At 36.6% G+C, this 21,435-nt stretch overlaps 1 protein-coding gene across 3 annotated transcripts in view; it reads right to left on the reverse strand.

Annotated features, from left to right (window-relative positions):
- Window positions 1-21,435, reverse strand: part of DNAJC13 (DnaJ heat shock protein family (Hsp40) member C13) — a 162,681-nt gene that overhangs the window by 14,169 nt on the left and 127,077 nt on the right. For all 3 annotated transcript variants that reach the window (XR_009737291.1, XM_061421290.1, XM_061421295.1), the window contains 12 exons: window positions 18,828-18,995; window positions 17,719-17,832; window positions 16,191-16,307; window positions 14,893-15,070; window positions 10,515-10,606; window positions 8,875-8,974; window positions 6,887-6,961; window positions 6,545-6,657; window positions 2,847-3,016; window positions 2,637-2,679; window positions 1,802-1,975; window positions 383-562 (listed from right to left, as the gene is read on the reverse strand). Coding sequence is in view for 2 of the 3 variants with exons in the window: in XM_061421290.1 (XP_061277274.1) it covers window positions 383-562; window positions 1,802-1,975; window positions 2,637-2,679; window positions 2,847-3,016; window positions 6,545-6,657; window positions 6,887-6,961; window positions 8,875-8,974; window positions 10,515-10,606; window positions 14,893-15,070; window positions 16,191-16,307; window positions 17,719-17,832; window positions 18,828-18,995 (1,524 nt within the window). In the remaining variant the exon portion in view is untranslated. The remainder of the gene's footprint in view (window positions 1-382; window positions 563-1,801; window positions 1,976-2,636; window positions 2,680-2,846; window positions 3,017-6,544; window positions 6,658-6,886; window positions 6,962-8,874; window positions 8,975-10,514; window positions 10,607-14,892; window positions 15,071-16,190; window positions 16,308-17,718; window positions 17,833-18,827; window positions 18,996-21,435) is intronic.

The following is a 21,435-nucleotide window of genomic DNA, read 5'->3' on the forward strand; positions in this document are numbered from 1 at the left end:
AACACAGTAAATACCACAATAATATATGAAAAACCTACATTCAGTTCAAGTTTTGTTTGGCCATGCTGTGAGGCATGTGGGATCTTAGTTTCCCAACCAGGGATCAAACCCACACATCCTGCAGTGGAAGTGTGGAGCTTTAACCACTGGACTGCCAGGGAAGTCCCATCAGTTCAAGTTTAACAATGAACTGAGTCAAATTCAGTCTCCTATTAATCATATCATTTAAACCAGTTTAAGAACCGTTATAATAGCATGCAGTTCATATGGATGAAGGTACGTGGTAGGAAAGGGATTTATTCTGCAATGTACATTAGTCAGGAAGAGGGAGCACAGATAAATTCTACAGCTTTAAGCTACCAAATGGATTTATCATCAATACCTCGTTTTCAGACAGGGCATGAATAACTCGAATGGCACTCTTAGGAATGGCGTTGTTCCTATGATTCATCGCCTGGATAATTTTGGGAAGATGGCCCAATGGTGGGACCTGATCAGCCAGCTGAGGCTGTGCACTGAAGAGACATACCGTTGCCATTGTCAAAGTTTCCAGAGTCTCTCCCTGGAGGGCATAAAACACATGAACAAGCAAACTATAAAAAACTGATACAGTCTTAAATTGATAATTATTTGGTGTTCAAAACAGATTCTAAGTGCTGGCGCTTGAAAACTGATCCACAAATCCTAAAAGAACAACAAACATCTCCATCTTGATAAAAGCATGAATTTAAAGGACTCTAAGAATGTGATATCTGAATCTACACAGATTTTCTCTGGGCATTTCTATTTTACATCTCATTTCTACTGCAGACAGATATTTCTATTTAGAGATCATCTCTCAAAAAATATTACTAGATATTTTTAGGTAATGTTACAGAATTGTCAGTATTGGAGAACATCAATAATTCAGGAAAATGCAACAACTAGTGGAATGTTTTCCCTGGTTCTGTAAAGATCAGAGTAAAGAGAAATCGTGACTATAGAAAGAGATATATATATATAAATATCTGACATACTATTTATATTTTTTTAAAAGTCTTGAAAAGCTAATGATACCAACTAATGATTTCTAAGTACTTTACATTATACTAAGTGCTTCACATTTATCAAAACTCATGAAAACTTCAGCCTTAGAGGCAGATGCTGTGATCTTTCTATGAGGCAACTGAGGCAGAGTTGGGAGGTATTACTCCAGGCCACAGGCTTATCACAGAGCCTGTGTTGTTTGATGGATGCCAGGACCATCAAACAACACAGGCTCTTAGCCACCTCGAAAGCCAGCTTTTTTAATTAATTCAACAACAATCACATACCTCAGTTATTTTAATATAGATTCAAATAACAAAACTTTCTATTTCAGGGTTTATGACTGGCCAAACCAAGTCCAAATCTACTTTCTTACTTACTCTTGCTTTCCTGCTAGCTTTTGAACATAGGTACAGGGTTCATTCATTTATCAATAGTTAAGACTTTCCTATCAATTTCTTTAGCTGAGTGAAGATATATGCCCTAGCAGGACTCACTTCCATTTAGATTTCTACATTAAACCTTTAGGTTTCTCCTTAAAAACCACACAATCACTGGAAATGGGATGGCAGAAACCTTTCTGAACCTCTGCAATTGTTCTTCAGACTAAGAAGTTTCACTTTTGATCACGCATATACGAATTTAAGTGTGGGGGCTACACTAAAAGAGGTATCCAATTCTTAACGTGTGGTCAATGAGAATGGTGTTTTAATAGAAACACTATCAACATATTTAGCAAAATATGTGAAATATTTCACTGATGACTAAAGCTTACATGAGGACTGTTCTTCTCCAGAAGCTCAGTTAACTTTTCTAGCAGTGCAGTAAGAAATTCTCTAGGCTTTCTTAGAACCCAAGCTGGTTGTGCAATAAAGATTCTCAAGAAAACTCCTCCAACAGCAAGTTCACCTTCTGCTTCTCCAAACACCACAGCAAAATCTTCAGGCAACTTTAAATAGATAAAGAATAGTCAAGTTATTTACTAATCATTAGTTATATTGGATTGGGCAAAAAAGTCTGTTTGGGCACCAAACTTTTTTTGCCTAGCCCAATACATTAACAAGAAATAAATTAAAAACCCTATTAAAGAAATCTTCATGCAATGAAAGTGAAAGTGAAGTCGCTCAGTCGTGCCCGACTCTTTGCGACCCCATGGATAGTAGGCTGCACCGAGCTCCTCTGTCCATGGGATTTTCAAGCAAGAGTACTGGAGTGGGTTGCCATTTCCTTCTCTAGGGAATCTTCCCAACCCAGGGATCAAACCCAGGTCTCTCACACTGTAGACAGATGCTTTACCATCTGAGCCAGCTTTAAAAGGTCATTAATACAATCAAGTCAAAATTATTTGTTTTATTTTCACTTAATATATTTCAATAAAAGTTCCTTTGATTAAGTTACTCTTTTCAGAAAAAGTCCTTTGATTAAGATACTCCAAAAGTGAAAATTCCTACTTTTTTTTTTTAATATTTAAAACCTTGTTTTCCAGGGGAAGATTTAAGTATCTTAGTAACAAAGCAAAGGATGGCTTTATACTCACTCAGCAGGAACTTAAAACAATAAATTTACAGTAAAATGTAAAATTCCTTCCTCTGAATAAAAGTATACTTTACCTTCCAGTTTACGTCAGGGTTGTCTTGCTGATTTTTAAAGTGCCTTGGGGAAAAAAAGAAGGACAGGACATCAAACTTTAGTCACAAGACACACGTTCATTAACCCTTATACAGTAAGTCTTGGAGCGGTGACAGACGACGTGGAAAACATCTGCCTCCCTGGTGCCTCCACCTGCAGGTCCCAAGTTGTTCATGTGTGTCTTTACTTACTCGAGCATCATTTCTCTAACTGTCGTGGACACTTTATCTCTGGAACTATCGTTCCAAATTAACTCAGGATTTTCATGCGTTCCTTCAAAAATATGGACAGCAGCTTCAGGGTTGTCCCTCATGGCATCCATAAAAACGCTTGGGAGAAATTTCATCAATGTAATTCGAACCTGGACGAGGAAATTTGAGAAAGAAAAAAGACCTATTGAAAACATCTCAATATTTGGTTTGCTTGACATTTCTCTAAGAATGATGCTATAATGTGTGTTAAGGCTGATATGGGCCATAACTAACATCCAAAAGTCCTGGATAACAGATAAACCCTGGTTTATGGTGGCTCAGTCGTAAAGAATCCATCTGCCAATGCAGGAGATGTAGAAGACTCAGGTTCGATCTCTGGGTTGGGAAGATCCGATTTCCTGGAAAAGGGGATGGCAGCCCACTCCAGTATTCTTGCCTGGAAAATCCCGTGGACAGAGGAGCCTGACGGGCTATAGTTCATGGGACAGCAAAGAGTCAGACACAGCTGAGTACGCACACACATGCAAAGGTAACAAGACTCACTACGACCTCCTACTTACCTACCTGGGTTAATTTCCTCTCTCCACCTCAGATTTAAGTAACGTTAAGAAATTCAGCAGCACTGGTGTGTGAAGTTCCCAGAGCACACCAACCTACCAGACCCTGCCCTACAGATGCTGTCCCCTCTTCCCAGAAAGCCCTCAGCTAATCTGTCCCTCCACCTCTCCCCAACCCCACCCCACACCCTAACAAATTCTTCTCATGCTTTGTGTTACACAAGTAGTTTTTAGTACCATGTTTTACATTTTACTGTGCCTTTCCCCAAAAAGGATTTAAAAAGCACCTTAAAAAAATAACATCCGACACACACATAGAAATTGAAAATTAGTTTTATAGCTTGTGCTTTTATGTCACAAACTGAGACATAAGGGCAAAGGGAAAATGAAGGTTGGGAAGACAAGTTTTTCCCTCAGATCTCCACATAGTTTTATCTCCTTTGTGTGATTCAAGTCTGTGTTAAATCTCATCTTATAGAAACCTTTCCTGGCCCAGTCTGTCTTGTCAGTGCCTGTATTTTCTATTCCCTGGCACAAGCTGATACTCAAAAAACTTATTTGAACGAATGAGACTAACAGGAATTAGTACATAAAGAAAATATCAAAAGCTCTTTATAAATGCAAGCAATATATAATAAACTTAGCCCTGAACTTCCTGGCAGTCAATGAATCAATGTCAGTTACATGATAGAGAGCATCCACAAAATAGGATGTATGTCACTTCTCTTGGTCAAATTGATCTAAAACGTAAACACAAGAGTGAAAACTATAAAACACCTAGGAAAAAACATAGGCATAGATTTTTGTAACTCTGGATTAGATAATGGCTTTTTATATAATAAAAGCACAAGCTATAAATAGGACTTCATCAAAATTAAAAAAAACAAGAAAGTGGAAAAACATCCACACAATTGGGAGAAAATATTTATAAATCATATATCTGATAAGGGACTGGTATCTAAAATACATAAAGGACAATTATAACTCAACAGTAAAAAGACAACTGAATTAAAAAATGAGCAAAGGATGAGAATAGACATTTCTCTAAAAAAGATGTACAAATGGCCAATAAGCACATGAAAAGATATTCAACATCATTAGGCACGAGGGAAATGCAAAGCAAACCCTGATACAGCACACTTCACACCCACTGCTGCTGCTGCTGCTAAGTCGCTTCAGTCGTGTCCGACTCTGTGCGACCCCATAGACGGCAGCCCACCAGGCTCCCCCGTCGCTGGGATTCTGCAGGCAAGAACACCGGAGTGGGTTGCCATTTCCTTCTCTAATGCAAGAAAGTGAAAAGTGAAAGGGAAGTCACTCAGTCGTGTCCGACCATCAGCGATCCCATGGACTGCAGCCTACCAGGCTCCTCCGTCCATGGGATTTGCCAGGCAAGAGTACTGGAATGGGGTGCCACTGCCTTCTCCCCTAGGATGACCATATTCAATGAAGTTCTATATAGTAAGTGTTAAAGAATAGGTGGTATCACCATCAGTGGTGGTATGTAAAAAGGTGCCACCACTGGGGAAAATAAAAATAGTCTGATAATTCCTTGAAAGGTTAAAAATAGTGTTACCATATTACCCAGATATTCTACTCTCAGAGAAATAAAATATATAGCCACACAAAAACTTGTACACATGTGTTCACAGCAGCATCATACAGAATAGCCAAAAACTAGAAATAATCTGTATGTCCATTTTCAATCAATAAATGGAAAAACAAAATGTGGTTTAAGTATAGGGAAGTGACTGCTAAATTAGGATTTTTCCTGGTTTGATGAAAATGTTCTAAAACTGACTGTTGTTGCCCAAAACATTGAATGGTATACTTTATGTGTATGAATTGTATGGCATGTCAATTATATCTGAATAAAGTTATAAAAATGGAAAAGAAGTTTACTGACCCCAGTTCTAGAATCTCTTGTTGCAAATCATTCAATTAAGGAGCTGACACTTTATATTTTTTCCTATATAGAAAATTTAAGTAAAAATATATTCACCTTGGTAAAATTTGTCCCTCATGTATTTCAAAGGTTAAAAAATTACTAAAAAGCTCAAAAATTAATTCTAGTACATATTTTAAACATCTAAAACATTATTTAAAATATAACAGTAGACATTATAGTTATGTGCTACCCAACTCTGGCTTTAAGAAAACTCAGTATTAGATATCAATATTCATGATTTTATGGGCCCTTGCTACAGGCACCCAAATGTAATGTTCCTTATCCATTAACCCTACTGATGACAGATTATTAGCCATATTCCCCAAGTAAAGCTATTCCAGGTCTTATGACATATTCTCAATATCTAAATCAGGAGATCAGGTAAGAAAAAAACACAACTGAATCTAGCTTGTTTTCTGTAAGGGGGAGCTCAGGAGCCTTTATTTCATATTTGGGCTGGCACAGACAGTGCTTCAGTGAGCATTACTTCATGTGAAACTGATTCAGTAACAGAAGAAGGAAACTTTGATTACAACTGTGTCTGGATGCAATTCTACTTAGAAGTATTATTCTAATGGGTTTCTGCTCTATGAACTGAACCACGGTTCTAGAGATCATTTTGTCTTCTCCAGATTTTTAATGAGAGATCTCCCTGCAGAGAGGAGAAACAAAGGCACTGTAATACTCACCTTCACAAGCCAATTCTCAAAGTGTGAAATCTAACCTAACCTAATCTATCTTCTGTCACAACTTAAAACATACTTCTAAAATATGTTTTGGCTTCTTCAAGGGAGATGAACAGTTCCATCACCATAATTCAAACACTCTATTAAGACTTCTCAAATCTAGCACAGGCTTCCCTGATTATAATTTTTCTCTAACTAGTAATGCTATGCTAAGTTGCTTCAGTCGTGCCCGACTCTGTGCGACCCCATAGATGGCATCCCACCAGACTCCCCCGTCTCTGAGATTCTCCAGGCAAGAACACTGGAGTGGGTTGCCATTTCCTTCTCCACTAGTAATATATAGGAATAATTCAGGTATGTCAATCTTTCAACTTTCATATCAAGTCACTTTACTATTTCAGACTTTGGTAATCCTCATGAAATTAGTTACCAAGGTAATAGAGCTTTAATAATTAATTTCTTTCTAAGAACCCATTTTGTGCTCACCTTTGGACCTATTAGTTTATCTGCTGTCATTTTAGCAAAAAGTTCTGCTGTCTGGGCTCGAACCTGTGGATGTGTTGAATTGCAGAACATATCTAGTAAATAAATCAAAGCTCCTGTGAAGGAAAAAAAGCATTAGCGTTTATATGCTAAATAAAAAAATATGACTTTTCTAGTCAGTAGAATTTACTTTCAACCTTATTTCAACTCAATGCAGTTTGCTTTTTTAAAAAAATTGTAAGCCTTCCAAAGCATTCTTCTAGTTTATCAGACTATATAAAGTAGCTCAAAATAAGCTCTACCATTACAAAGTATGACTAGATGAGAAAGCACTTTATACACTACCTCTTGCCATTGCTTCTTTGATAATTTTTGTACTTGATGTCAAAGCATAGAGAGTCTCCAGAACAAGCTGACGACCTGCAGAACAAAAGACATTACAAGAATCGAATCAGCACACCACCTTACATTTACTAGGCATCAGTGCCAGGCACTGAACAGGTGCTTTACAAAGGGCATCGTACTTTTAACTTCACAACAACCAGCCAGACAGGTGTTGTGGTCTTGCTATGAGGAATCTGAGATCCAGTTTGAGTAGCCCATGAATTCACAATTAGTGAGTGGTATAACTCACTATACCACTGAGGTATACAGAGGTTTACAGAGGTCTGACTCCAAAATCCACACTCATAAGCACTATGCCATACTGTCCTCCTACCTCACTGCTCATTCTGCAAACAAAATCTCACCTCCTGACAGCCTGAGGATACTATATTCAGGGATCTATTATTTTTATATGGTGCTAGTATCTTAGAGAAATGAGTAGGAAGTAGCAGTTGCAAGATACTGTTCCAGTGTAAAACACAATAGCATCCTTCTGCACAAAGTCTGTGAGCTTCTCACCCCTTCCTTGTCATTGAAGTAGACTGGACAACTGGACTTTACTCTTCCAAAGTCAAGGGGCAACAAGAGACAGGTGACCAGAGGAGTGAAGAGCTGGCAAAGAGGGTGAAGGCTGCCAGGTATTAGGCCGAGACGAAAACCAAGGATGGTAGCCAGACTGAGCTAAGTTAATAGGCAGGAGAATAAACACTCAAAATGAGACTTTTGTTAAAATGAGACTTCTTTAAGACAGGAAACAATATTTCACTGAAAACCAGTCACTGTTCTAACCATAAGTTCAAAGGAAAACAAGACTTTGGAGGGGACAGAAGAAGTCAATTATTTTATGTTTTTAATGTTCCTGAGCAAACAGTTGAAGACAATTTAGTCTAAAATATAAATGAGAACAGAATAGGCTAAGATATCTAAATATCAGCTGTTTTACCAGTAATTGATTAAAACCATGACTGCACTATATAAATTCAGTATGAATATACTTTTAAACCATGACTTCTGTTAACATTCAGCCACTTTAATTTCGCATTGTTTGTAGCTGTTAAAAACTAATAAAAAAGAAAAACCAACTAAGGCTGTAGGAATGACCAAAAAAAAATAATAATTTGCTAATAACTTTTAAATGCTGCCATTTAAAAGCTAACAAGAATATTCAATAATAACTGAACTCCACTCAATTCACTGAACATAATACGTAACATGTGCAAGGTACTGGGGCAGAAAATGAGTGAGACTGGTTGCTGCTCTCAAGGAGGTGGACAGGTGGGAAGTCAAGATTAATGTGACTTCTGAAGGGCAGGCAAAGCTGACTGAGCAATGCATGTTGATGGGGAAGTGACAAAGTTGGAGTTATATCACAAGTGTCTTTGAAAAGCAATCTCAAGGTTGATCTAACACAACTACACACTTATGTGAGACATAACTACAGTGTGTAAGGAGTCTATATTATTGCAGGCTGTACTCAAGAAATCAGGTTGCTATATTTTTAAAAACTGATCTCATCTGGTGCTAACAGTTACTATTAGCATCAAATCAGTAAAGGACAAATAATGCAGGACTGAACTTTAAGTAAAACATAAGGTGATTTTTATATTAAGCATTTTTTCCTACCACACAAGTTTAATTGAGTGTTTTTTTACTAAAACATGGAGTATCTGTTAATTCTCAATCATTCATATGTAGCTTATACTTAGCAAATTGAAAATCCTAGATTATTTTCATTTGCTTTTGGATCTCTATCATCTCTTCCAAGTTTGGATATGGAAATACAAAATAGTTAACTTCTGTAAAAATAAACTAGGAAGACAAATCTAATACAAAGAATACCACTTAAAGTATTTTAAAACACTGTGTTGAAGGTTTTGCATCATCTATGTAACTGCTCCTCTCTATGCTGACTGTGCTGTGGTTCTGAAAATTCCAGTGAATATACATACTTGATGGTAAAGAATGCAGAAGAGCCAATAAATTGGACAAAACCATTGATTCAGCAATATTGTTGACACAATCTTGGTTAGATGTCACTATATTCACAACCTGAAAATCAATCAATAGGACATTAAGAGTTCTGGAAATAACTTCAAACCTAGACAAATTAAGGCAAATTAGTCAGACCTAAATAAACTTAAAGTTTATTACCAAAATGAGAAAAATGCTTGGAGGACAAAATATTTAACTTTTAGGCAAGAATTTAATTCTTAAAAATTGGCTTTATTACTTTGCTCTTTTGTGAATAAAAAATGTTAATGCTAGTATGTGTGTGTGTTTGTATATATCAGTTTTCTATTAACTTAAAGGTAACAATCAAATATAACAATCTAAACAAATATTTTAGCACCAATTCACAATCCTTAGGCTTATAAGAAGCCTTCAATCCTACACCAGTTCATGCTCCAGAATTATGGTGTACACTATCGTATTTTCCAATTGGAGATTTGGGGTGGGAAGTGATTAGCAAGATAATCATCTTCACTACTTGGATTTTTTCTTTTAGAGGGAGAAAGTAAATGTCTCCGGTGCCCAGTACAAAATATTAGGTCTATCTTTCTATTATAAAGAAATAGGCATGTTTTCTTCAAAAGAAGATGACCGCTCAAGTCTAACTTATACATCTAAAGATTAATGCCACAACTTGAACCATGTGGTCAACATCTCCAAGAAAAATATCACAGATACAATAATGCTTATTTTAAAAATTACAAGGTACTTGAAGGAATTAAGTGGAGAAGAATGCTTTTCAAAGAAAAGACTATGCTTGTTAAGCTGTTAACCAATTTAACCTTTATTATTTTAGTAAACATTTTTTAAACCAAAATGCAATTTAAGAACACTTAATCATTCATAAAGTTCACTGTTACTGAAAGGTTGAATTTGGTGTTCTTTATAATAAATCGTGTGTGTTACAATAAGCAGGATCACATGAAAAAAGATCCTGGGTGTTTACTCTGGGTTGCCTAGATAAAGAGGACCCTGTGACCAAGGTCTTCCTGCTTCTTCCAGAGGAAAAGGCTCCACACAAACAGCTTCCTACAGGACCAATGATTTCATTCTCCTAAAGGAGGGCCCTCCAACCACTCTTGGACCTCTAAGACCCACAGGTTCTGGGTAGCTGGAAAGGATGCTTTTGTACCAGACCCATTATAAGGGAGAGCAACTGAGGGAGATGGAACCAAACTCACAGTGTGTAGCTTGGTCTCAACATGTCTCTCTGTGGAAAAACAGAGATCCTGGAAAGTTCTGCTCCCTTTTTTTTGTCATCTGTGGCTTCCAAGCATCCCGAGTAAAGTCCATTCCTTAACTCATCCCATATGACACTATAGAAATGCATCCCAAGTTCTAATGCATGACAGATGATGACCACAGAGGGAAGCACTTTGAACACTGTACAATATTTGCTCTTCAAAATGGGCATATAATTCAAGTTTTAAAGACATTCACTTGCCTTAATAGGCAAAATGAAAAAAAAAAAAAAACCACACACAAATTTCCACTCAACTTTAGATGATGATTAATGAAGGTTCAAACCATGTACAGTATGTTGCAGGAAAGAGCATGCTTTAGAACAAAGTTCTTTTACCTCTAAAGCCAACTGCTGCACTTGACCAGCTCCATGGACTCGAAGAAGAGAAAATATTAACTTAAAATGACCAATGCATTCACTTTCAGAGCCTAGAAAGAAAAATAAAATGCTTGTCTTTTATTTCCAAGCAATGTTCTATCAATCTTCAGGAAACAGATATATTTTGTTTACTGTCGAGTCTGTGGTAAACTTTTCTCAGCAATTGTGACATTAAGTGAGTACAGTATCACTAAGGAGTAGTAAATCTTAAGAAGTTAAACAGTATTAAAGTTTATCTGGTTTGTTTTCTCTTCATTTCCATCCCAACGCCTAACTAACCAACAGGCTAAAAACAAGAAATTTATCAAATACAATTCAAAAATTAAAAGTGTTATGGTGGTACTTTTAAGCTTTACCTGTAGACCTCAAGAGCTAACCTTGTCAGCCTAATTACATCTGGAGACAGTGTGACATCATTTGGCTTTTAAGTAGGACTGAGTTAGAACTCTGTCACTTGAAAACTACATTACAGACAAGTTCCAAATCAATTCCCAGATTTGCAGCAATTTCTTTGTACCTAATATGCCAAAATCAAAAAATGAAGTTTTCTTCAGATTTTATAATACTGCCTTTAAAAACATGTATACCATGGGAATGAAATTTTCTTAGACAGCATTTAATTATTGTTGGTTATTTTATTTGAATAATTTGTTGGCAATACAACTGTAAATTATAATAGTACTGTAATACATACTGGCAAGAGCAAAGAAGTACAAGAAAGATAATATTAAGTGTTAATAAAAAGTTTTGAGGTCTTCAGGTAAGAAACTGAATATTGAATGTAATTTTATATTCCATATTTATATTTTATATTCTATATAATACTCTATTTTATATTCTATAGTTTATACATATGTGTCATATTTTATACTCAGGTTTTATGTTCGGTATTTTATCAATATATTCTATCAATTCAGTTCAGTTGCTCAGTTGTGTCCACCTCTTTGCGACCTCATGGACTGCAGCACACCAGGCTTCCCTGTCCATCACCAACTCCCGGAGCTTGCTCAAACTCCTGTCCATTGAGTCAGTGATGCCATCAAACCGTCTCATCCTCTGTTGTCCCCTTTTCCTCCTAACTTCAATCTTTCCCAGCATCAGGGTCTTTTCTAATGAGTCAGTTCTTCATATCAAGTGGCCAAAATAGTGGAGCTTCAGTTTCAGCATCAGTGCTTTCAATGAATATACAATATTGATTTCCCTCAGGATTGACCGGTTTGATCTCCTTGCAGTTCAAGGGACTGTCAAGAATTTATCCAACACCACAGTTCAAAACATCAATTCTCTGGCGACCAGCTTTCTTTTGGTCTAACTCTCATATCCATACATGACTACTGGAAAAACCATAGCTTTGACTAGATGGACCTTAGTCAGCAAAGTAATGTCTCTGCTTTTTAATATGCTGTCTAGGTTGGTCATAGCTTTTCTTCCAAGAAGCAAGCATCTTTTAATTTCATGGCTGCAGACACCATCTGCAGTGATTGTGGAGCCCAAGAAAATAGTCTGTCACTGTTTCCATCGTTTCCCCACCTATTTGCCATGAAGTGATGGAACTGCAAGCCATGACCTTTGTTTTTTTAATGTTAAGCCAGTTTTTTTCACTCTCCTCTTCAAGCCTACTCTTTCATCAAGAGGCTCTTTAGTTCATTTTTGCTTTCTGCCATAATGGTGGTGTCATCTGCATATCTGATGTTATTCATATTTCTCCCTGCAATCTTGATTCCAGTTTCTGCTTTATCCAGCCTGGCATTTCATATGATGTACTCTGCATATAAATTAAAAAAAGCAGGGTGACAATATACAGCCTTGATGTACTTCTTTCCCAATTTGGAACCAATCTATTGTTTCATGTCCAGTTCTAACTGTTGCTTCTTGACCTGAATACAGGTTCCTCAGGAGGCAGGTAAGTTGGTATGGTATTCCCATCTCTTTAAGAATTTTCCACAGTTTGTTGTGATCCACACAGTCAAAGGCTTTGGCATAGTCAATAAAGCAGAAGTGGATGTTGTTTTGGAATTCCCTTGCTTTTTCTATGATCCAATGGATGTTGGCAATTTGATTTCTGGTTCCTCTGCTTTTTCTAAATCCAGCTTGAACATCTGGAAATTCTCGGTTCATGTACTGTCAAGCCTCACTTGGAGAATTTTGAGTGTAACTTTACTAGCGTGTGAGATGAGTGCAATTGTGTGGTAGTTTGAACGTTCTTTGGCATTGCCGTCTTTTATACTGGAATGAAATCTGACCTTTTCCACTTCTGTGGCCACTGCTGAGTTTTCCAAATTCGTTAACATATTGAGTGCATGCAGCACTTTAACAGCATCATCATTTAGGATTTGAAATAGCTGGAATTCCATCACCTCCACTAGCTGTGTAGTGATGCTTCCTAACACCCACTTGACCTTGCACTCCAGGATGTCTGGCTCTAAGTGAGTGATCACATCATTATGGTTATCTGGGCCATTAAGATCTTTTTTTGTATAGTTCTTCTGTGTATTCTTGCCACCTCTTCTTAATATCTTCTGTTTCTGTCCTTACTGTGCCCATCTTTGCATGAAATGTTCCCTTGGTATCTCTAATTTTCTTGAAGAGAGCTCTAGTCTTTCCCATTCTATTGTTTTCCTCTATTTCTTTGCATTGATTGCTGAGGAAGGCTTTCTTATCTCTCCCTGATATTCTATGGAACTCTGCATTCAGATGCTTATATCTTTCCTTTTCTCCTTTGCCTTTAGTGTCTCTTCTTTTCTCAGCTATTTGTAAGGCCTCCTCAGACAACCATTTTGCCTTCTTGCTTTTCTTTTCCTTGAGGATGGTTTTCATCACCACCTCCTGTACAATGTCACAAACCTCCATCCATAGTTCTTCAAGCACTCTATCAGATCTAATCCCATGAATGGATTTGTGACCACTGTATATAATTGTAAGGGATTTGATTTAGGTCATACTGAATGGCCTAGTGGTTTTCCTTACTTTCTTCAATTTAAGTCTAAATTTGGCAATAAAGAGTTCAAGATCTGAGTAACAGTCAGCTCCTGGTCATGTTTTTGCTGACTGCATAGAGCTTCACCATCTTTGGCTGCAAAGAATATACTCAATCTGATTTTGGTATTGTCCATCTGGTGACGTCCATGAGTAGAGTTATCTCTTGGGTTGTTGGAAGAGTGTGTTTGCTACAAACGGTGTGTACTCTTCACAAAACTCTGTTAGAATTTGCCCTGCTTTGTTTTCTCCTCCAAAGCCAAACAAACTTGCCTGTTACTCCAGGTAACCCTTGACTTCCAACTTTTGCATTCCATTGCCCTATGATGAAAAGGACATCTTTTTTGGGTGTTCTAGAAGGTCTTGGAGGTCTTCAGAGAAACGTTCAAGTTCAGCTTTTTCAGCATTAGTGATTGGGGCACAGACTTGAATTACTATGATACTGAATGGTTTGCCTTGGAAATGAACAGAGATCTTTCTGTTGTTTTTGAGACTGTACCCCCGTACTGCATTTTGGACTCTCTTGTTGACTATGAGGGCAACTCCATTTCTTCTAAGGGATTCTTGCCCACAGTAGTAGATATAATCATCATCTAAATTACATTCACCCATTCCAGTCCATTTTAGTTCACTGATTCCTAAAATGTTGATGTTCACTCTTGCCATTCCCTGTTTGACCACTTCCAATTTACCTTGATTCATGGACCTAACATTCCAGGTTTCTACGTAATATTGTTATTTACTGCATTGGACTTTACTTTCATCACCAGACATATCCAAAACTGGGTGCTGTTTTCACTTTGGCTCATCCTTTTCATTCTTTCTGGATCTATTTCTCTGCTCTTCTCCAGTAGCATACTGGGCACCTACTATCCTGGGGAGTTCATCTTTAAGTGTCACATCTTTTTACCTTTTCATAGCGTTCATGGAATTCTCCAGCCAGGAATACTGAAGTGGTTTGCCATTCCCTTCTCCAGTGGACCATGTTTTGTCAGAACTCAATTTTCAAGCACAAAAACTTTCATCGTAAGGACCAGTGGTGGAAAAATTAGATAACCTCATCAATAACTCTAACATAAGCACTTACACCTTGTATGTCAATTTATGTCATCAATGTGATGTTTTATACTATCAAGTTATTCTGCCTTTTCAACTTATTGAAACTCATTTGCTCTTAGAGATATGAATTCTAAGCATGATGACTGACCTCTCTTTCCAGCCTATTATTTAGAGGTAAAAATATTATGGGGTCAATAACCAAGCATAATTTTCCTAGAGTTTTCCTGGTAAAATTGAGAACTGGTATTTTTAGGGCTCTTCTATTTTAAGGATCTTATTTGTCAAGGGTACAATCACATACCTGGATTATATTTTATAACATTTCTCAGAGCCTCCAAAGCCATTTCAACTCTTGGCAAGCGGTCTCCATGTTGCTCTGACTCCACTTTTGCAGCATGAGTGATGGCCATGAAGGTGTGGAGGTACTGGGCCTGGGAGCCTATATAATCCAGGAGACTTGCAGCAAATGCTTTTGGAACCTAAATCAAATAGAAAAATATTTAAAAACATGCGTGTCCTTATAAATAACCTATAACAAAGACTTCACAGTAAAAGCAACAACAAAACATTTCAAGTCATGGAAGTGATTAAATTACACAGACACAAGAAAATACCTACGCATTAAATGAGAACTGAGGAGAAAAGGGATAAAACTTAACAGCATTAGAAAGTGTTTATCACTGTTGGCCCAAATCCATCAGAAATCTGATTTACTCCCATCGGTAATATAGTATAACAACTCTGAGATAAGAATATGCCCCTACTTTACCGAGATAATTGATAGTATGATATGTAACTTCTATAAATTGGTTGCATTTTTACATTTAAAAATTATATATGTTAGATTATAAATTCAAAAAGAAGTTTTCAAAGAGACTTCACAAATCACTAAACTCATTCTTCTTAGCAGCTATTTTTATATATTATTCTGTGATAAATAACATACATCACAGGTTAGTAAATTCCTTTTTCCAAGAGCAAACTCTAAAACAAAGCCTCACTTCTTTCTTCCTTACAAACCAATCAACCACCAAATCTTTATCACCCCCTCCAAAAAAAACTATAACAAAACTTTCCTATGTGATCCCCAAGAACTAAGGAAAGAAAATATTATTTGCTTCTGGAAGTGATTAGGGGTCATCACAAGAAATGACCTGATGTGACCCAGTCATCTTCTAAAAATTCTCTTTGCTCTCCCCTTCTATTTTCTTAATTTTAAAAACTGGCCAGAGATAGACTACTGTCTGGTGGTCTGATATTTAACATGATAGAGTGAGTATGTAAAAGGCCTTACAGTTCCACAAGAGACTGCAGAGCTGCAGGCATATATACAGGATACAGTGGAGAAGCATTATGCATGAAATATAAGAAATAGCTGGGAAAGGAATAAATTCTTATTCATGAATCCATTAAATTCCCCAACATTCAAAACAAAAAGTCTCGTAAGTTATCCATGGTCACCCTATCACATACCCAAGTTAGTATAAAATATTTGGCAAAAAACAGATATTATTTCCATATATATAGTGTGAATAAACCAGTAGCTTTTAATAACAAATGATCAAAAGTTACAGACAAAATCAAAAGTAGAGAGCTTACCTCAAGTGGGAAAGTAGGGACTTCATTATAGACCCTAACAAAAATCTCCCCTACAATAAGTTCTTTGGCATGATCACTGTAGACAAATTCTGATCCATAAGTTTTGTCACAGTCACCCTTTAAAAAAAAGAAAACTAATTGTTAGATATAAATCAGAATCATTAGTGTGTAGTTTATAAATCTATCCATATTCAGTTTAATAACTTATCAGAAAAATAACTTCAAAGATCCATTCATTTTTCCATGGGAGAAAAATGTGGTGGGATACACATCACAGCACTTAATGCAATTTTAACATTTATAATTAGTAATATGGCCTCTGGAAAAGGCATGCGTGCGTGAACGTGTGTTAGTCACTTAGTCATGTCCGACTCTTTGTGACCCTTTGTAGTGTAACCCGCCAGGCTCTTCTGTCCATGGGATTTTTCAGGCAAAAATACTGGAATGGGCTGTCATTTCCTCCTCCAGGGGATTATTCTAACCCAGGGATCAAACCTGTATCTCCTGTATTGCAGGCAGATTCTTTACCTGCTAAGCCATCAGGGAAGCCTCTAAAAGAGTTATGTTATTTATAGGCAGAGAGTTATTTTATTTTTTAGACCAAAATTGAAACTCATTTTAAAATTTCAAAAGATGACTGAAGTCAGCCAATAAAGTATCTTAGACCTAGTGTTTATGCAAGTATGACACGTGGCTCTCCTCTCAGCAGACATTTGGCCTGGTCAGATATAGGGTGATAGAATTAAGAGATGAACATGTCTGAACTGGCTTTAAAAAGTAATACATTAAATGATAAAGTGCAGGAAAACAGGGTCTCTGAATTAAAAAAGCAAGGTAATATATCAGTTGATTTCTATTTAAGGACAAAGAAAAAGATAGGAAAACAGGTAAGGAACTGGGAAAAAAATAGCCCCAAGAAGATTGAAATTACATAAAATTTAGGTTGGACTGAAATAATATATAAAAGTGTATAATAAATTGCAAAGAAAAGTGAATGCTCCTCTGTCCATGGGATTCTCCAGACAAGAATACTGGAGTGGATCACCATTTCCCTCTCCAGGGGATCTTCCCGACACAGGACTCAAACCTGGGTCTCCTATACTGCAGGCAGATTCTTTACCAACTGAGCTAGGAGGGAAGCAGGAATAAACTGTAAAGGGCTAAACGAAGAAAGAATGATATTCTCTCTCTTATGGTAAAAAAACAGATGATATGTAGAAATCTGAGACTGGTTCTTCCTAGCTCTGCAATTCTCAAAACTTCTATCAATGAAGAGCTCTGAGTGACTATCATGAAATGAGTGGTAAGCCAAATTTTGCACAATCCAGGACAGTCAGTGATGGTTACTCCTTAATGAAGTCCAAACTCACAAACATAAATGTCTTCTAAACCATCAAGATTCAACCGTCTAGTTATGTATTATTCAGGCCAACTCCTTATCTCCCATTCTACTCTCTGTCTTGATTTTTTCATGACTTACTACCTTCTCCACCGGAAGGTGGGAGGATGCAAGAAATTATTAACTTACTTTTTTAATCATGCTTTCCTGTTGAGATTCAAGAAATTCAAGTAGTTCTGCTCTTGTAGAATTGTTCCATATCAAATAGGGGCTCTCTGTGTTACTGTTAAGCATCTTCAAAATCTAGAAGACAGAATATTACTGTTTTATAATATTTAGAAAAAATATTGAAGTTATCATTCATTTAAATTGTCTATGACTCACCAAGCTCTGTAACAGGAACCTTAAGTACAATAGGCTTGAATAATTTTAACAAGTTTGAAAATATAATGTTTACCATACTGCAGCTGAGAAAAATCAAGACTTCTCTGAGAAAGATCAAATTATTTGTTCCAGGTCTCACTTTTAAGTGGTGAAACTGCAATTCAAATTTGAGTCTGTTTTTACATCTCATTCTTAACATCTGCTTTGCTTTGGTGAAAATCACGCACGATATTTTATTAAAGTAAATATAAACAGTAAATATAAGCTTAAAAAGAATACCACATGACTTTTTATTTGAAAACAAAATCTAAGTCTTTATGAAGCATACTCCTAAAAAGGGAAGTAGAATTTATGGGCAGAGATTCAGTTCCAGTTTTCTCAGCCAAACCCTGATTCAAGGCTGCATTAAGTAGTTCTGCAGACATAAGCTTATGCTTGCTTAGCCATCTAGAGTGTTTTCCCTTTGTGTCGCTCTACTCAATTTAAGTGTACACATACACACTTAACTCTCCTTTAAATGTTTTTTTGTGGGGACAGAGAGTGGGGGTGCGTGTCTCATGGCTTGCAGGATTTTATTTCCTCAACCAGGGACTGAATCCAGGCCCTTGACTTGAATCCAAATCCTAACAACTGGACCATCAGGGAATTCCCAAAATGTTTTAATTAGAAGTTTTTACACTTTACATTTTCTGAGCTTTGTGCTTGAGGAAAAAAGGGAGTTATTAACCCCAGACATATAGAGCCGCTATCCTCAGCACCAAGACACAATAACCAAATTTCTCAGTTGAGAGAACAAGCGTGTGAGCATTTTCAATTTTTAGGTTTCTGAGAGCAATCGACATTGTTATATTCCTCTATTATGTAAAGGATCTTGCAATATTTATCAAAACCCAGGCTAGCTCTGAAGCACATACCTCAGTAGCACTAATCACAGCAAGTTTTCTAGCAACATAGGGGGTCAGCATGCCAGCTAAACTTTTCCTTATGGTTGGATTTTCTGGTGTTGTTTGTTCTTCAGGCAGATAACCTCCAAGGCGACTTAGAGCTCGGACACTCAGTTTGGCAAGGCTGTTGGCTACTTCCTGTTGCAAAAAAATTAACACATTTATTAAAACAGATCTCTTACCAGGCAATAGTACATTTATGGAATCAAAACAGCATGGAACATATTAAGGAAGAGAAAGCAAAGAAAAAGAAACAAAAAAGGTACTGAAGTCCCCAATACTAATGTCAAGAGTTTATGAAAAATAAAAGTCAAGAGAATTCAGTACCACCAAACCAGCTTGAAAACAAATGTTAAAGGGACTTATATAGTTAGGAAATACAAAAGAAGAAAAAGATCTAAAACAAACAAACAAACAAACAAAAAACCCAAACAATTAAGAAAACGGCTGCTGCTGCTAAGTCGCTTCAGTTGTGTCTGACTCTGTGCGACCCCATAGACGGCAGCCCACCAGGCTCTGCCGTCCCTGGGATTCTCCAGGCAAGAACACTGGAGTGGGTTGCCATTTCCTTCTCCAATGCATGAAGTGAAAAGTGAAAGGGAAGTCACTCAATTGTGTCCAACTCTTAGCGACCCCATGGACTGCAGCCTACCAGGCTCCTCTGTCTGTGGAATTTTCCAGGCAAGAGTACTGGAGTGGGGTGCCATTGCCTTCTCCAAGAAAATGGCTATAGGATCATATATATCAATAATTACCTTAAAAATAAATGCATTAAATGCTGCAACCAAAAGACACAGACAGCTGAATGGATACAAAAACAAGACCCATATATATGCTGTCTAGAAGAAATCCACTTCAGATCTAAAGATACATATAATGACTGAAACTGAGAGGGTGGAAAAATATATTCCATGCCAATGTAAACCAAAAGAAAGCTGGAGTAGCAATCCTCATATTAGACTAAGTAGACCTTAAAATAAAGAATATTACAAGAGATAAGGAAGAACACTACCTAATGATCAAGCAATCAGTACAACAGGAAGACATAACAACTGCAAACATCTATACAACCAACACAGGAGCACCTCAGCACATAAAACAAACACTAACAGACAGAAAAGGAGAAATTGACAGTAACACAATAATAGGAGGCGACTTTAACACCCCACTTACACCAGTGGACAGATCATGAAAACAGAAAATGAATAAGGAAATACAAGTCTTAAATGACACATTAGACAAGATGGATCTCATTGATATCTTCAGGACACTCCATCCAAATACAGAAGAATACACCTCCTTCTCAAGTGCACATGGAACATTCCGTTTTCCAGGATACACCACATCTTGGGTCATAAATCTAACCTCAGTAAATTTAAGAAAATTGACATTGTGTCAAGCATCTTCTCTGACCACAATGCTATGAGACGAGACATCAATTATAAGAAAAAAAATGTAAAAAACACAAACATATGGAGATTAAACAGTACATTTCTAAGTAACAAACTGGTTACTGAAGAAATCAAAAGGCAAATCAAAAAATTCCTAAAAACAAATGACAAGGAAAACACAACTCAAAATCTATGGGATGCAGCAAAAGCAGCTCTAAGAGGGACGTTTATAGCAATAAAATCCTACCTCAAGGAACAAGAGAAAAATCAGACAACCTAACTTTACACCTAAAACAACTGGAAAAAGAATTTAAAAAAAAACAAAATTAGCAGAAGGAAAGAAATCATAAAGATCAGAGCAGAAATAAATGAAAAAGAAATGAAAGAAACAATAGTAAAGATTAATAAAACTAAAAGATGGTTCTTTGAGAAGATAAACAAAATTGACAAACCTTTAGCCAGACTCAAGAAAAAAAGAGAAGAGTCAAATCAACAAAATTAGAAATGAAAAAGGAGAGGTTACAACAGACAGTGCAGACATATAAAGGATTATAAGACTATTATGAACAACTATATGGCAATAAAATGGATAAACTGCAAGAAACGGACAGATTCTTAGAAAAGTTCAATCTTCCAAGACTGAACCAGGAAGAAATAGAAATTATGAAAAACCCAATTTACAAGCACTGAAATAAAAACTGTGATCAATAATCTCCCAAAAAACAAAAGCCCAGGATCAGATGGCTTCACAAATGAATTCTATCAAACATTTAGAGAAGAGCTAATGCCTATCCTTCTAAAAGTTCTTCAAAAAGTTGCAGAGAAAGAAACACTTCCAAACCCATTCTATGAGGCCACCAACACCCTGATAACAAAACCAGACAAAGACAACACACAAAAAAGAAAGCTACAGGCCAATATCACTGATAAACATAGATGTTAAAATCCTCAACAAAATTCTAGCAAATAGATTTCAACAACACATTAAAAAGCTAACACACCATGATAAAGTTGAGTTTATTCCAGGGATGGAAGGAATCTTCAATATAGGCAAATCAATCAATGTGATACACCATATAAACCAATTGAAAGATAAACATATGATAATTTCAAGATGTGGAAAAAGCCTTTGACAAAATTCAGCACGCTTTTATGATTGAAACTCTTCAAAAAATGGGCACAAAAGG

This window comes from Bos javanicus, chromosome 1, assembly GCF_032452875.1.
Source record: "Bos javanicus breed banteng chromosome 1, ARS-OSU_banteng_1.0, whole genome shotgun sequence".
Lineage (NCBI taxonomy): Eukaryota > Metazoa > Chordata > Mammalia > Artiodactyla > Bovidae > Bos > Bos javanicus.